Source organism: Manacus candei, unplaced genomic scaffold (assembly GCF_025592945.1).
Source record: "Manacus candei isolate 608988 ecotype Guabito, Panama unplaced genomic scaffold, ASM2559294v1 h1tg000011l, whole genome shotgun sequence".
Classification (NCBI taxonomy): Eukaryota; Metazoa; Chordata; class Aves; order Passeriformes; family Pipridae; genus Manacus; species Manacus candei.
Genome location: NW_026138059.1, coordinates 15,362,497 through 15,378,722, shown reverse-complemented (window position 1 = coordinate 15,378,722; position 16,226 = coordinate 15,362,497). Strand labels below are relative to the sequence as shown.

The following is a 16,226-nucleotide window of genomic DNA, read 5'->3' as shown; positions in this document are numbered from 1 at the left end:
AACTCAAGACAACAACTTAAAGCAGGTTTTTCCCATGGACCTAAAGCCAGTTTCAGGCAGTTAATATACACAACTGTTTGGTGAACTGTCTCAGCTTAAATCTAACCCGTATGTCTTCCTCCAGTGAAAATGATGGCAACCTTTCACTGCCTTAAACTCTTGCTAGAGCAAGGAATGGGAGTCAGTTCTTCAGTACACACCTCAAAGTTCCAATTCCTACATTGTCCTTGCTATACAAGGTAGGTTTTTAACTTAATGTTATGTGATTAAAAGCTGATAAAAATCTCTACATAATTTCACTAGGCATTTCATGTGTTTTTGTCATTTAAGGGAAGTTAGCACAATGGATGATTAAGAATGTATGGGGTTTAGAAGTTTATTATAAAAAACAATTACATATGTCTACTGATTACACAGTAGTTATCCACAAGTCACTGCAAGAGTAAAAATAAATTCTCTAAAACACTGCCATATTAATTTAAACTTTTTTTTTAATCAGTGCAGTAGAACAAAATTCTACATTGCATCCACCATAGTAATAAACCAACTCATAATATTAAACAATAAAAGCTGGTGACGATAATCATCACGTCAGCAGGAGCACTGCAGCCAGAAAGCCAAGATTCTGGTTTAAACCTTTCATAAGAAGAAATATTTCACAATACACACTGACAAATTGCATATAGCATTCCTACACAAACAGAAAGTAAAATTGAAAATCAGTGCCTTATTAATTAAAGTGTCAAGCAAAATACGCCTTACCTGAGTTATTCCACTGGGAGGGATCTTGTATGACTGCAGCTTTTGCTTCAGTAGCTCAGGATCACTGTGTCGGAATGGGCACCCTGACAGTAAAAAACAAGCAAGCTCACAAACAAGGCTGTTTACTCAGGAGTTAGTGCAGTAAGGCACTCAAGAGACCAGCTAAGCTGTTCCTAATTGCCTAACAGCTTATTAATAGGAAAGTTAATTACCCATGTGTACAACTGCTTAGTTTTTTTTTCTTTTCTTTAAATAATTACTCTACTGCACAGTTATCAGGGTACCACAGGCTCAAGAGTTACATAAAATATCCCACCATAAAGAGGTCACAATTCTCATTCACTGACAAGAAAAGAGTTTAAGTTAGTTCCTTACTAACAATGATATCACTGATACATTTAATAATGGGAAAAAACCAGGAATAGACAAGTAATTTAAAGCACAGTCCATTGTAAAAATACCTCTGTATAAATACCTTATAAAGTTCCACCACCTAAATAACAGTGGAATTTTTTTTTTCCAGAATTAGTTTTGAGACACAGTTGGATGAATGACTTAGTACCAGCATAACAACAGTGAAGCCAGTGGTGGTTTTCCATGTTTAGTCACACAGAAGTAGGAGGTTTTAAAGTACCTTAGTAAACTACAGAATTCCTGTAGAATTGAATTCATATCTCAGAACACCTCCAATTGGTCATTTCTTAAAGCATCTGTACATTTAAAGTTTCCTAGAACTGCATGACGCAACATTTATAAAAAGAGAAGTTATCAAGTCTGATCTAATGAGAACAGTTCAAAACAACTAGGGTCTAGAAATTAAATACTTAATTTAAGAAACTACTCTCTTTAACAGACAAGGGATTCTGCTGTTTGCAAACATTTGGGATTTTTCCTTAAGGAACTCACCATGATAATCCCCTTGACTTGGTGGATTGGACATGATAATCTTCATGCAGCTGTATGGGGTATAATCAGTTCTCTTTCCTTCTTTGCCATAGCTGTGGCGAATGCTGTAAGCATATCCTTTGTCAAACTAAATAAAAATAGAAGAATAAATTTACATATTGTGCCAGTAATTCTATCTGATCTGCAAATACAAATATGAAATAAAAATAAATTTTCCAAACATACTCAAACTAGGAAAAATACAAATCTAGTTGCTTGCTGTTAGCTTTGGTTTTTATATTACATGAACTTGCATATGAACATATACGTTTTTTACAGACACATGGCAAGAGAAGGGTGTAACTGCATTGATTTAAGGTCTTTTCAGTTGATGCTGTAATGGCTTTAAATATAAGATGATATAAATTTTGAAGCCCACAGCGTCAGTAAATGGAGAAAACATCGTAATTTAAAATCTTTCACAAATGTCCATAAATTGACTGCTTTATCAGGAAAAAAACCCCAGACATACAGATTTCTTTACTCAGGTTCACATTCTTGTTCTCCCAAAGTATAATGCTTCACCTATATTTTGCTTCAGCACCGAAGTTCAATTCATCAGATTCTAAAGTGGAGCATACTTTGCTGATATGAAAAAGATTTTCTCTTTTGTCTACCAATAGACTACCAACTCCTCCTACGAAATGAAATCATCTAAAGTAATACAGATGTAATCAAATATTTATCTTAACAGCTGAACACAGAGCTATCAATACATCATTATAGATAAGTCTTGTGCAGAACATTCAATTACACGAGTTGATGTTATTTTTTATATGGCAATAGGTGATATAAAATCTGTAGTAGACTCAGATTATTTAACATACAGATTCCATTAAGTTGCATTAAGACATCAAGGAACATTTGTTCAGATACCATATTTCTAGTCCTAAAAAACACAAATATGATAAAATAATGAAGAATCATATTTAGAATCACACGTGCTCAGTCTCTCTTCACCTCAAAAAAACCCTTGACAATACATAAGAACTCTTCTCTTGCTCAATTCCAGATGTTAGCATTAACCTTAAGTAAAATTCTGCACCTGAATCTAGACAATTCCCACAAGAATTTAAGTTTTCTTCTCAACAACCACTTCAAATTAATTTTTTACTCTGTCTCTAGTATTTTACTAATAGAAGACAATGCAATATACTGAGCAAAATCATTCAGGCATGCAACTGGTAACAATACTACTGCAAGGATACTCTCATTTCTACAGATAAAAGAAGTTCCCTGTTTGGCCTGAGGATGTCCAAATAGTAATTCAGAATATTCAAATACCTATGAAATACCTTGACTAGCTAAAATACGTCAAACATAAAACAGAAATATAAGTGTATAAGTGTATTTTTCTTCATATAAAACACTCCAATTTTTTAAAAATATAGATACCCAAAAATCTATAACTTAATATGCAAGTACATGATAAATGTGTATAAAAATACACACAAACAGTGAGAATAAAACCCTAAATTGTACCTTATTTAAATGGTAAAAAAAAAAACCTTCTCCATCAAGATGCTGGTTATAATCAAGCCAATGCATGAAGATGGTTAATATTCAGCACTCATCCCAAATAAGGCTTAAGACATCCAATGCTCTGAACAAACATTGACTAATTAGTCCTCACTGTGCATTTGACAAAGTGACTTTACTCTACTTTAAAAGATTTTTTTAAAAAGCGGGAAGGGAAAGAAGAAAGAGAGAAAACAGCATTTTGTTCTCCAGCATAGCCACAGGCAGAATCCAGCATTCCTATTTAGTCAACCTTTTTGCTCAGAAGACGAAAGAACTGCGTGATTGAATAGTAAATGAACACTACTTTTGATAGCAACAGAGCTGGGCTTACCATCTCTTCACTAGAAGGAAGAGCACAACTGAATGAGGATCTGCTCTAGGTGTGTGCATATACTCAAAAGGCTTGGGAGAAACAGCTCCCCTCCCCTTCACGGGGCAGCAGCAGGGCCAAGTCCTGCCGAAAACCAGCAAATATCAAACAGAAAGACATATGTATTTTAATTTCTAACCCCTGCGTGAATCTGGTAAATTGAATATGGAATCTGTACTCCTGTAGCCACCTATTCTTCTACCCAGAAACTCTGGAATCTTTCCTCCTTTACAAAAGATGAATGAAAACACATTTCATTTGCTTAACGAAGGATATTTGAGCAAGCAATTAAATTAGACTAAATTATTCTTTTCAAGGGAAAAGCAAATCGTGAATGCTTCAGGATGTAGTGCTTAGTTTCCCAGAAAATTAACACCCCTCTTTAACAGTTCTGTGTACAAAAATCTTGAGCTGTACTTTTCACATCACTTGCCTTAATGCCCACAGAAATTACTTTTACTACCTAACTCATTACTTTATGCTGAGAAGCAGCTCTTGCAGTAAATAGAAACAACAGCTACACAATAACACAACACAGCCTTGGAACAGGTTGGATATTTTCTCCTTGCTTTCTTGTAATCCTGTTTGGTGTTCAAGAGTTTTTGCAGTGGCAGATGGCAGAGAATGACACAGCTACATGGTGCAGGTTGGCACACGCGTTTAGTTGCTTCACTAAGAGCTCTCTCATCCTTGTGGTTCAGCTCTTCTTATCATTGAGCAAGTAAACAGGACTTTAGCAGGGCCAGTATCTGACAGGCTGTGTGGTCATCCTCAGTGGGAACAAACCACGAATTGTGGCATTTCATTACAGAAAACACATCCTGCAGAACAGACCTCTCTGGGGAACTAACTCAATGATCAGCCTCATTCTTTCCTAATACTATCACTCTAGGATGTGCATAAACCAGAAAAAAATGGGAGGAGCAACACCTTTTGCTAGCAAAAGCACCAAGGTAAAGTTAGACTTGTCCAAAATATGCAGAAATAAATTATGCACAGCACATTTCATGCATGTAGGTGTTTGCAGGGTCATTCTAACTGCTTATAAATTGTTTGGTTTTAAACTATTTTGGAAAAATAGCTTAAAACCCTATAAAACTATCACTGTCTATTCTAACTGTAATCTACTATAAGAGCATTATAGCAAAAACCTGTAAAAGGTCAAACTCAAATTAAGTGATTTGAAAAATCCCAAAAATTTTTTTGTGATTTTTATAAGAAAAATCAGGCTCTTATTGAAGCCTGATATGAACTTGCTCAATAATAATAATGCTGCAGGAGCATGTACATTTCCCTAGTACTCTGTGTGACAGTTTCCACTGAGACAAAAGAAAACAACACAAACCCAAAAAATTATTCTATTTTCACAGAAAAAACACGTATACCTATACATCCCACCACAGTCTATGCTAAATATCAATGGAAACTTACTGCCAAAGTTACAATAAAACAGCAGTACTAAACCAACATCATTACACTATTGAGTATCTACATGTACTAATCACTATCTACATGTACTATCTACTGCTGGTCACACTTGACAGCAAGGATTCTCTGCAACTTTTTAACTGTACAGCCACATCTCAACTACCTCAGTTATTCTGCCTCTATTTAGCTCTCTGAGCTTTCCAAAATCTGCAATGCATTTATAATTTATGTGCTGGGTGGATGGGCCACAGCTTTGGCAAGGGAGAAAGTGATCAAGAAATATGTCTCATTTAAGCAGTGAACTGGTTCACACTGAAGCCAAGAAGCTGAGGCAAAGACAGCCCTACCAAAAATTGTCACTTTGATCTTGGAATGTGCAAGCCTAGGCATTAGCAGCAGCGTGAACTTTTGTTTTAAAAGACTGCAAGTCAACTCTCCAAGGTTTAACCTGATCACTGAAGACAGTGTTTTTTGAGGACTTCTTTTTCCTTCAAGTATGGCTGTAGGATGAATGTGATGTCATCAGCAGTGCACTTCAGATCAGACAAGTGAGTAGTTTTGAGGTTTTATGCACCAGCATTTGCTGTAATGAACTGAGGTGTCCAGTGTACGGTACTGAATGTACTAATGATACTCTGCATCCTGATGGCACTGAGGCTTTCTTAGACTTCTTATCCCTATAAGAAACTAAGCTCTTAGCACTGATTAATAGGACAAAACCAATAGTCCAAAGTCAGAATGAAGGAGGCTTGCGGGACTGTTCACTGGGTATTGATAAGTGTACTGTAGAAAGGAAGTTACATTTTGCTTTTATGTGGTATATTCACAGGAGTATCAGAATAAAGCAGATTCACTTGCCTAATAAATATTAGTTAAGACACACATACTGTATTAGGTAGCCTTCACTAGAATATATACAAGTCATAAACTAAGGCATAAATAAAAAGGGATATATATATATGTGTGTGTGTGTGTGTGTGTGTGTGTGTGTGTGTGTGAGTGTCATGGTTTAGGAACGTTACTCCCCAATTCAGTTCTCCCAAAGAGAATCCAAACCACACTTTTACTTGCTCCCCCTTTTACCCTCCCTCTTCCCACTCTGGCAGGATGGAGTTGAGAATTGGAGGCACAAAAGGTGAAAGTCACGGGGTGAGATAAGAACAATTGACTGCAATGAGATATGAAAGCAAATAGTAACACACCAATACTAATAACATAAAGTGTAAGATAAAGAAATGATCTACACAGAAAACCTGCTGTGGTGGGTTGACCTTGGCTGGACGCCAGGTGCCCACCAAGACTCTCTATCACTTCCCTTCCCAACCTGACAAGGGGGAAAGAATAAGATGTAAAACGACCTGTAGATTGGAATAAGGCAGGTTACCAAAGCAAAAGAGAAAATTTGCATGTGCACAAGTGAAGAGGAAAATAACAAGGTTTATTCTCTACTTCCCATTAGCAAGCGGTGTTTGGCTATTTTCCTGGGAAGCAGGGCTTCTGCACATGGAGTGGTTGTTCCAGAAGGCAAACATTGTAAACAATGAATGCCTCCCCCCCTTCCTCCTCCTTTTATATCTGAGCTGAGGTCGTATGGTATGGAATATCCCTTTGCTTAGTTTGGGTCATTTGGTCTCCTTGTGTCCCCTCCCAGGATCTTGCCCGTCCCTCCGTCCTCCCTCCTTTCAATGGGGTGTGCAGGGGGAGGAATGTCAAGAGACAGTGCTGATGCTGTGGGTGCTCTGCTCAGCAGTACCAAAACACTGGTGTGTTATCAACACCATTCTAGACACCAATGCAAAGCACAGCACTCTGAGGGCTGCTATGAGGAAATGAATTCCATGTCAGCCACACTGAATACACTCACGACAAATACCAACTGGCTCCTCCCCACCACGCCTTCTCCCAGCCTGAAACCACATCCTCCTTCTCGGGAGCAAGAGTCCCTTATTCCCACTCCTTGCAAAGCCATGAGGTGGTATCAAATAACATCTGGGCCTTAGCCACATCCCCCTCTTGGCTACTGTAAAAAATTAACCAAGTCCTGGCCAAACCAAGGACAATATGTGTATATATGTATAAGCTATAAATCTGCAATTGGTATAGCCTAATACCAGGCTACCAGGTTCCAGATAGGAACTTAAGGAAATGCTAGTTTCACATAAACGCATACGAGATCTTGAGATATGGAATGAGGATGTACATCAAATGGACCATTTGGCAGGTGTACGTTCTCCTTTGAAGAAAAGTTTTCATCAAACAAAGCAGTGAAGGATGGGTCATGTGTGCCTCAGAATTATCAGTTTGATATAAATGAATACTCTTCCAAAGGAGAACGACAAGAAACAATATTCCCAAGGCACTCCAGCCACTAAACAATAAGCATCATGTCATCACTGACAGTTACCTTCCTTATATCACTTGTCATATCTGCACATTTGTATCTGGAAAGAGAACTAGGTGCTCCATAAATTTTGTTATCAATTCTGATATTCAGCATGCATATGAGGATGAAAAATAATTTGCTGACGTCTTTCAAGCCCTGCATGCTTAGGTTCACACTTCCACGAAACTTTCAGTTAAAATTACTTTTGTATACTCATGTAAGTTTTTATGCATCTGTTCCTTACAATAGTGGGATATTTATTTATTTGAAGTCTAACAACTGAGTAAAATGACTGCATTAATTTTGTCTAGCTTCTTGGTTGACCACCAGATTAGTTCCAACTCTGCAAAATTCAAAGAAATGGTTTAACACCTCTTTTTTTGAACAGTCATTGGGTAATTTCCTGTCTAAAACTGTTGAGCCTCTATAGATAACAGCGTCAAATTCATAAATTTATCACACATAGTTGCATATCTTCTGAAATAATTGGTTCACTTTTTCATTCATTTCCCAGGTAGTCGCTCAAATCATTACCGTTGACACTGCTTAGCTGGCATATCTTCATCCAAGCAACTTTTTTTTAAGTTTATTCTTAAAATAACCTCAACTTGAGATCATCAAGCACAGTTGTCATTTAGGAGCAAAAATAAATGCTTCTCTATCTACCAACAACAAAAATTTACCCTAAATTATCAACCCATAGCACAATTTCTACCTTAAGGGCACAGATCTGAGTCAGGAGCTAAATTTGAGCTGGAAAACTAGTAAGTTGTGTGGCAGTCAGCACAGACCAATTCACAGCAAGTACAAGAAACTTCTTCCCCTCCAATTTCAGCATTTCTAAACCTCATGAGGCAAGAACCACTTTGCCCTGGAGATGGCTTCATCTACCCCAAGGAAATCAGAAAATTTTTGATCAGTCAGACACGTTGTATACTACACACAAGTGTAAGCTGCATGGCTGATGAACTAGCAAAAATATGATACTGTGGGGTTTTATTTACAGCAGTTTAAGCTTTTCTTAATATAACTTACCTAAGTACAATTTAGGTACACAATTTCCAAACACTTCTTGAACTCTGTCAGTCTTGGTGCCGTGACCACTTCTCTGGGGAGCCTGTCCTAGTGCCCAACCACCCTCTGGGTGAAGAATCTTTTTCTAATATCCAACATAAACCTCCCCTGACACAACTTCAGGCTGTTCCCTCGGGTCCTGTCACTGGTCACCACAGAGAAGTGATCACTGTCTGCCCCTCCTCTTCCCCTCACAAAGAGCCTTGGGGAACACCACTTGTGACTAGCTTCCAGCTGGATGTAACTCATTCACCACCACTCTCTGGGCTCAGCCATCCAGCCAGTTTTTTACCCAGCAGTGTGTCCTAGTTAGAATAGCTGGGACCAGTTCATCACTGGATGGGTGTAACCCAAAACTGTGTATTCTATAGCCTTCCATGCCATTTCCCAGAAACTGGTATCAATAGACCATTTACACCCTCTGCCCAGAGCAGCCTGACTCCTTAGGCTATAAACTGGGTGTTAAGAGGCCTGCGAGATAAGAGAATGCTCCTGGAACTCCCTGCCCTGAGGGAGGTACTGGGCATTCCTGCCTGAACTGGAGGATATAAATAATCTTAGAGTCTTGGGACTTTTTTAACCACTCATGAGATCCAGAGGAAGACTGCAGATCACCGCTCTCAACCAGACTGCAGATCACCACTCTCGACTGGACTGCAACCACCACTTTTCAACCAGACTGCAATCACCATTCTTGACCAGATTGCAACAGCACTCTCACCAGCAGGTTTTTTCCTCTCCTTTTACTTTGGACTCAGGGGGCCCAAAGAACACCACTCTGTTCATGCCCCAGGGTGCTGGGTTATACATTTGGGTTTTGTGGGTTAAAACCAACTGTTTGTCTATATAATCGTATTTAGTGTATTATTTTATTAAATTGTTATTCTGACTTATAATCTCTCCTTTGAGTTGAGTTCATTTCCCCTGCTGGTTTACCTTTAAACCAGCACACAGTGTCCCCGCCCAAGCCATGAGTCTGAGTTTCTCCAGGAAAATGCTGTGGGAAATGGTCAAAGGCTTTACTAAATACTACGTAGACAACATCCACAGCTTTTCCCTCATCCTCTGAGTCACTTTGTCATAGAAGAAGATGTGGTAGGTCAAGCAGGACACGCCTTTCATAATCACATCCTTAAGTAAGAAAATAAATGTATTAGATGGTAATTAACACTGAACTGGCAGTGAGAACTTCTGCTGCTTCGTTTTTAAATAGAATACAATATTAAATTTAATTTTCAACAAGAATTGAAACACTTGAATTAAAATGGCAATATTTGACAGCACCATAAGAGATATCGTGCTTTTCCTAAGTATCTATAAAAATATATTGGCACTTTCCTTCAAATAACAAATGAACACTGAAACCCAACTACTGTAAACATGTTTAACTTTCAACAGATTTCTGCAGACCACCTCTACAGTTTTAAGGAACTATTAAGGTTTAATATCAGAGAACAATCTTGAATTCTTTACTAAGTATTTACTCCCTAACAAACTCGTTTAGATAGTTTGACATGAGATGAAAAAAAAAAACCCCTAATAAACAAGTTCTAAAGCAAGGAATCTCATTCAGTTAAATAAAAAAAAACCCCTCCACTCTCCTGGTATTCCATCAATTACAAGTACACCAATGCCGTTCAGATTTTTCTGCTGATGTTTTTCAATCGGTTTTTCTCACATTTCAATATTCAAAGAAGTTAACAGATGTAATTTGAAAGTTTATCTTTCAGCAGAAGGTAAGGGAGAAAGTAAACGGGCTATTCATGTTATCAGAAGTGGCAGATAGAGAATAAGAGTCCCCAAAACAATCAATGGCAAAGGAAAACACAAAAAGCATTATCACCAAGAGAGGTGTAAGAGCATTAACGGATTGCAGAGTAGACAGAAATTTGGCATGCGGTACAACAAAAAATATCTAAGAAAGTGAAACAGAGGTAGAAGAGTAACTAATTGTTTGCATCTACAGGAATAAGATTCAGCTCCAGACATCTACATCTAGACGTCTCCCATTATTGTCAGTGGAGGTCAATGCAATCAGAGGAGTCTGGGGAGCAATTCCATTTGCCCTAACATAGGCAATTAGGGGCTCGTTAAATAAATTATTCTCCACCACAACACTATTGACTGTATAGGCTAGATCTCTACTGATCATAAGGGCAGCTTATAATCCAAATGTAAAGAATATGTATACCAAGGAAAAATTCAAGAAAAGAAGTTCAGTAAGTCTGTATTAAAACTTGGAGAAATCCTTCCTTATATGTATACCACAGCAGCATGTATTAGAAGTTTCCAGAGAAGATGCATGAAGACAGTCAAGGGACCCCTGCAAAGTCTAAAAACTGATTTCCTACTGCTTATTCAAGTTGTATCAATACCCAAAACAAGAACACTCCCATATAATGTTCTGTAGTTTTATTTGAGCACAGTGAACACGTAACGTATTTACAGACTCACGTAGCTCATGATACTATGACCATATGCTGTAGCATATACTGTAACCCAGACTAACATGTACAATAAAAACCTAAACATATGGGGAAAGAATAGGAAAGAAAATGGATGTCAGCGTGGAGACGTGTCACTTTGTGAAGAAACATGAAATGCATCCAGTTAGACTCTGATTATAAGACTAACCAGCAATAAAATGCAGGACTGGGATGTGACGTTCAAGCTGCACGCTGACAGAGGGTTTATTATTCTCACTAGTCCATCACAACATCTTCAAGGATAGGGATGAGAAGACAGCCTTTATCAGACCAGATAGGTCTGCAATAGGCCAAATCTGGAATGGATTTTGGAAGAGATTTAGAGTAAAGTCCCTACTTTTGGTTCCAGCTCATACCTGAGGTACTTAGGATATCTGCTTCTTGAAAAATAGTCCAAAATGTTACCATGTCCAATTGTTATCGTTTAACTCAACAGTCTGGCATAGCAGGCTCCTTCATTCTAGGGATAGTAGTTTTCCTCATAAGGAAGGAGAAAGAGCATACCAGAAATCAAAGCTATCCAAGTACCTATACTACAATTTGAAAATTTAGCAGGACATGAGGACTTCCCAGGTTGTTGGGACAGCGGAAGAAGAACTCACAAATGAGAGAAGGTCTGAGGAAAAATTGTCTTGGCCATTCCAGACAATCTCAATTAGAAGGACTTGCCACATTTTGAACAGGACTCTTGGTATTAAAACAACAGATGTTTCAAAGCACAGCACCAGAAATGAGCCCAAGTGAACAGTGCATATTGGCCTGCTCTTGAAGAGTGCTCCTGGCAAGAGCTGCAATTCACCTTTGCTAGGATGCTCTAGATAAATTGATCACCGGAAAAAAAAAATCAAATAATTCTTAAAATAAAACTACAAGGAGGCTGAGTAATTAATATATTTCCTCAGGCTGATAAGTATTCCTTAAGTGTACCCTAGAAACACGTAGACTTAACTTTTTTGATGCAGTAATAAAAGAATGAAAAAAGGCATTAAAACACAAAACCATACATGGATAATTGATGTTTGTCAACCCCTATGAACATAGAGAGATATTAGCCTCTGTGTGATGATGCTAGATATTGGAGCTCTCCAAACAGCATAGTTTGGCTCAAGATTGCTGGCATTCTCCCTGTAAAAACTCTGCTGTAAAAACAGATTTTTTTTTTATTAACAGCCCAATAAAAGACAAAATTACATTTTAAGATAATGATCAAGGAAAACAAAAGTGAAGAAAAGCAGAGAGGAGCCCTTGCTGTCATAATAAAGAGAACTGCTTACATATAAGGAACATTTTATATTCTATCTTATGTAAAATGCACTATAATCAAGACATATTTGAACTCTAGACTGCAATTATGACAAAAGCCTTTCTGCGTTCGACAGAAGAAAGCTTGTTTTAGAAATACACAAGACTATTTTCCTATCTTTTTTTTAAAAACTTTTGTTAATTCATCATTAAAAGATGACTTGACTAAAAGATTACCTGACTGCAGGGAGAATGGGAACAGAAGAATAAAGAAGGTCTGGCTCACTGGCAGAAGTACTGTCTCAGAAGTAACACACACTTAATTTTATAGTGCCTGCTGTAAAGTTCTAAAACCAGGGAAATAACTCTGGTAACAAAGTACAAGAAGGAGCCCAACTATTGTAATTGCTTTTTTAAAAAAAAGTTACTTAGAGTTTCACTAGTATTGCCCCAGTTCTGATGCACCAAACCCAACTCCATTAAGTAGATGAATCCGAAAAAGAAAATAATTGGCATTTAAACATAAAACTTGCCATAAAGACCACATGCTTCTGCTCCCGCATGTGCAGCAGGGAACCAAAAGAAAAGAAAAAGAAAACAAATAAATTATATTTGAGGGACATTGTGTTTTTCTCCTTTCTGAGTGGACTTAAAGAGAGATACAGGAAACAGTAAAAGTTCAGAGCACACCACATTACAAAGAATTCAGTGTCACAGCTAAATAGCATTGTACATTTCATACAAAATCAGAACACAAACTTCTTTCAAGAAGTAGTAACCTCTATCATGTTAAAATACTTAAGCCCTACCCTATAATGGTAATTTCACTTTCCTAAATCAATATATTAAATTTTCAAAACACAATTGTGCATAGAACAAATAATCTATGAGCTGTTTTGTCTTTATTCATCAGCAGATTTTAAAGACGTGGCAGAATGTTAAATTAATTCTGAAAGCAAAAGTACATTTTTATTTACATTGTGCCTACTGTGGTATATCAGCAGAGTGCACATTTGATACAACATGCTGCTTTTCTGGATGACCGAATATGAAATACAGCCATAATTTACTGGCTGAATATAGACAGATGGAATATGACAGTTATATGATATTACAACAATTACACAGACATTATCAAACAAGAAGGCAAAGTATACAGGATTCTGGGATTTGTTTTGGAAGTCAGTTTATCTGAATGCTTAATAAAATAATTTAAAAATATTCTTACAAACAATTATATCAAGATTGAGAAACTATTCTATCGAAACTTTTCTGTTCAAAAAGCAGAGGAACTCAACTGGAAGAGACCTGCTATGCAATTCAGCTTGCCATTCAAGTGATACAGATCAAAAGATTTGCATCTCAAAGTCAGTTATCCCCAGTCTTACTTGGGGTAAATAGCCAAAGAGCTTAAGTACAATAACTGGTGGTGTGTGTGGCAACGTACCACAGGTATTTTTCAGCAGATGGCTAGAGAGAGAGCTGTATGGTTAAGAAGATGTTCGAAAGACCCAGCTAAAGGTTCTATATTTCGTGACGTTCAGATACTTCACAATCCCTCAACGCAGAAATTTATCAACCAGATAGGTAAATCCATCCATTACTTTTCTTAAAATGTCATGGAATGACTTTCTCGCTGCTGCTGTGAGTGCCAATAAAAGAGAAACCTCTTCTGACAAGTACACAGTCTTTCTACACCTATAATAAAGCGCAAGACTGACAAGCAGTTCAAGACTACAAAAGGAATCTTACAAAATTCAAGGTCTGGCTTCAACATCTGTTTTTATACATACAATTCTAAAAAGATACTACAGCATGGAATATCTACAGCAATGTGTGTTGCTGGGAATAAAACAAGTCATAAGAGAGCAGATTCTGATCTAAATTAGTTTTAGTACAGGAAAGATAATTATTGCTTTCACTCTTTTCAGTGCAAGAACCTTATCACTAATCAGCTCATACATTAGCTTACTAAACATAGATTTTGGTGCCTAATATGTAACAACTACAAAAACTGATCCTATTTCTTTTTACGGTAGCTAGTACAGTTAAAAACATCACTAAAATTATGCCAGCACTGTAATTGATGTCCTGGAAGAGCAATTATGTAGCTAGAGCTCTTCTCTGTCCTTAAGACATGCCACAGGCTGCAAGACTGTCCAAAATTTTCCCTTTTAATGCAAGTCATATGATGAAAACTGAAAATCAAAAGTAAAGGCAGATACATTTTTAACAGGTTAAAAAAAAGCTGAACAAATGAAAGTACTTTAAAGTGAATAATCATGGGAAAATGCCACCATAACTTTGGCTTCACAACAAAGACTGGAGAATTCCAGTTTTAACTAGAATAATTAAGAAAATTGAAAAGCACAATCGTGTGCTTGGAGTGAAAGAGCACACATTTTCACCATAGCACTTATTATTGTGATCCCTATTTATGTGCCCACACAATAACCTTCATGTATATCATAGTTTAATATTGTATTATGTTTCCTAGTCTGTATCATCAGATGGTCTATTAGAATAACACCCATGAAACAAAAATAAGGTGAAAAATAATGGTTTTATAACAAGTCCATTTCTTTTAAGAAATACTGCTTTAAGATTTTGAATCTATTATGCAAAAACTAACGCTTTTTTAATTATAAGGTTTTTTAAAAAACAAAGTTTCTGTAACAAAAAATGAAAATATAAAATGACACTGAAATGGATTTTTATCAATATTCAATAAGCTTAGATAACTGTAAGATACACTGATATGCTGATTTGTAATTTGAGACCTGAGAAAAGAAAGTTTCAGAGGGAAATACACAGAAATATGATTGAGCTTAATATGCATCCACATTAGCTACAGAGCACAATTAAAACGTAATTATGGCCCAAAGACACTTCCATTTTAGCATCCTTAACTTTACTGATAAATCTTGGGTTTCAAAGGTCAGGCAGTATTGTTTAAAGTAAAATAAATCCCTACAAGTAAGGGGTAAAGAAGTGTTTGGTTTGGTTTTATTCCTTATAGAGCTCAGAACTCCAGATGTGGCAGTCAAAACAAAATTCTAATGCACACTGAAAGAAAACAGTACCAAATGAAGTTGCAGATTATTCACCCGCCAAAAGGAACTGAAACAGCATCTACCACTGGGAGGTACGGGGTGAGTCTGTGTGTTTGTTTATATATTTATGTTTACATAAAGTTATAAGTTAACAGTACCTTTTCAGGGATGACAATGTACATAGCTTATGGGCAAGAATGGTAAAAAAATATATTATTTTCATCTTATTTTCCTGAAGTAAGTGGTAGGACACTTCCACCAAGCATCACAAAGAATACCTAATCTTATATTCACATCTGATTTCTCATCATCTGACTTCCTATATGTCAGCCAGAGCTATGATGTGCTTAATTTACTTGTCTAATTTGAAAATAAAAGTAAAATAAACTATAAGAGAAACAGACACAGAACAAGTCTATATTTTTAGTTTATTAAAGAGACCAGAGCAGCAACACCTACAAACTTGCATATATTTGTGTGAAGATTGTGAACAATGTAGATGCTGCTGGTAAATCCCTTTGCAGCAAAGTCAGAATTTTTTATCTGTCAGGAAAGCAGAATTGTATCAACTGCTCCATAAAACTTGTATCATTAATCCTATCAGGCATCCATAAATACAAGATGGCATGTTATTTTAATGACAGCAATTTCATACTATTATTTGTATCTAAGTCCTAATAAAAATCAATATCTGATGCAAACTTTATTTTGATTTGATCTCACAATGTTTAATTAAACAGGAAGCACACAGTTATCTCTAGTTCTGATTACATGAGCTAATTTTCTGCAGTCTTTACAGAGTGGTTGTGTCCACATGACCAAACAGAAGTAACACTGACAGCGCTAATAGGGACTGCCCCTTAGCCAAGGGCCAGGGTTATATCTTTACAGGCACTGCTAATCATATATACATTTGATACAGTCAGTGAGGAATCTTATCCCAGTTCCTTCCTATGACTTAG

The 16,226-nt window shown here is 36.9% G+C and overlaps 1 protein-coding gene across 2 annotated transcripts in view; it reads right to left on the bottom strand.

Annotated features, from left to right (window-relative positions):
- Positions 1–16,226, bottom strand: part of PRIM2 (DNA primase subunit 2) — a 104,032-nt gene that overhangs the window by 12,425 nt on the left and 75,381 nt on the right. For both annotated transcript variants that reach the window (XM_051777865.1, XM_051777864.1), the window contains 2 exons: positions 1,669–1,795; positions 763–845 (listed from right to left, as the gene is read on the bottom strand). In XM_051777865.1, coding sequence (XP_051633825.1) covers positions 763–845; positions 1,669–1,795 — 210 coding nt within the window. The remainder of the gene's footprint in view (positions 1–762; positions 846–1,668; positions 1,796–16,226) is intronic.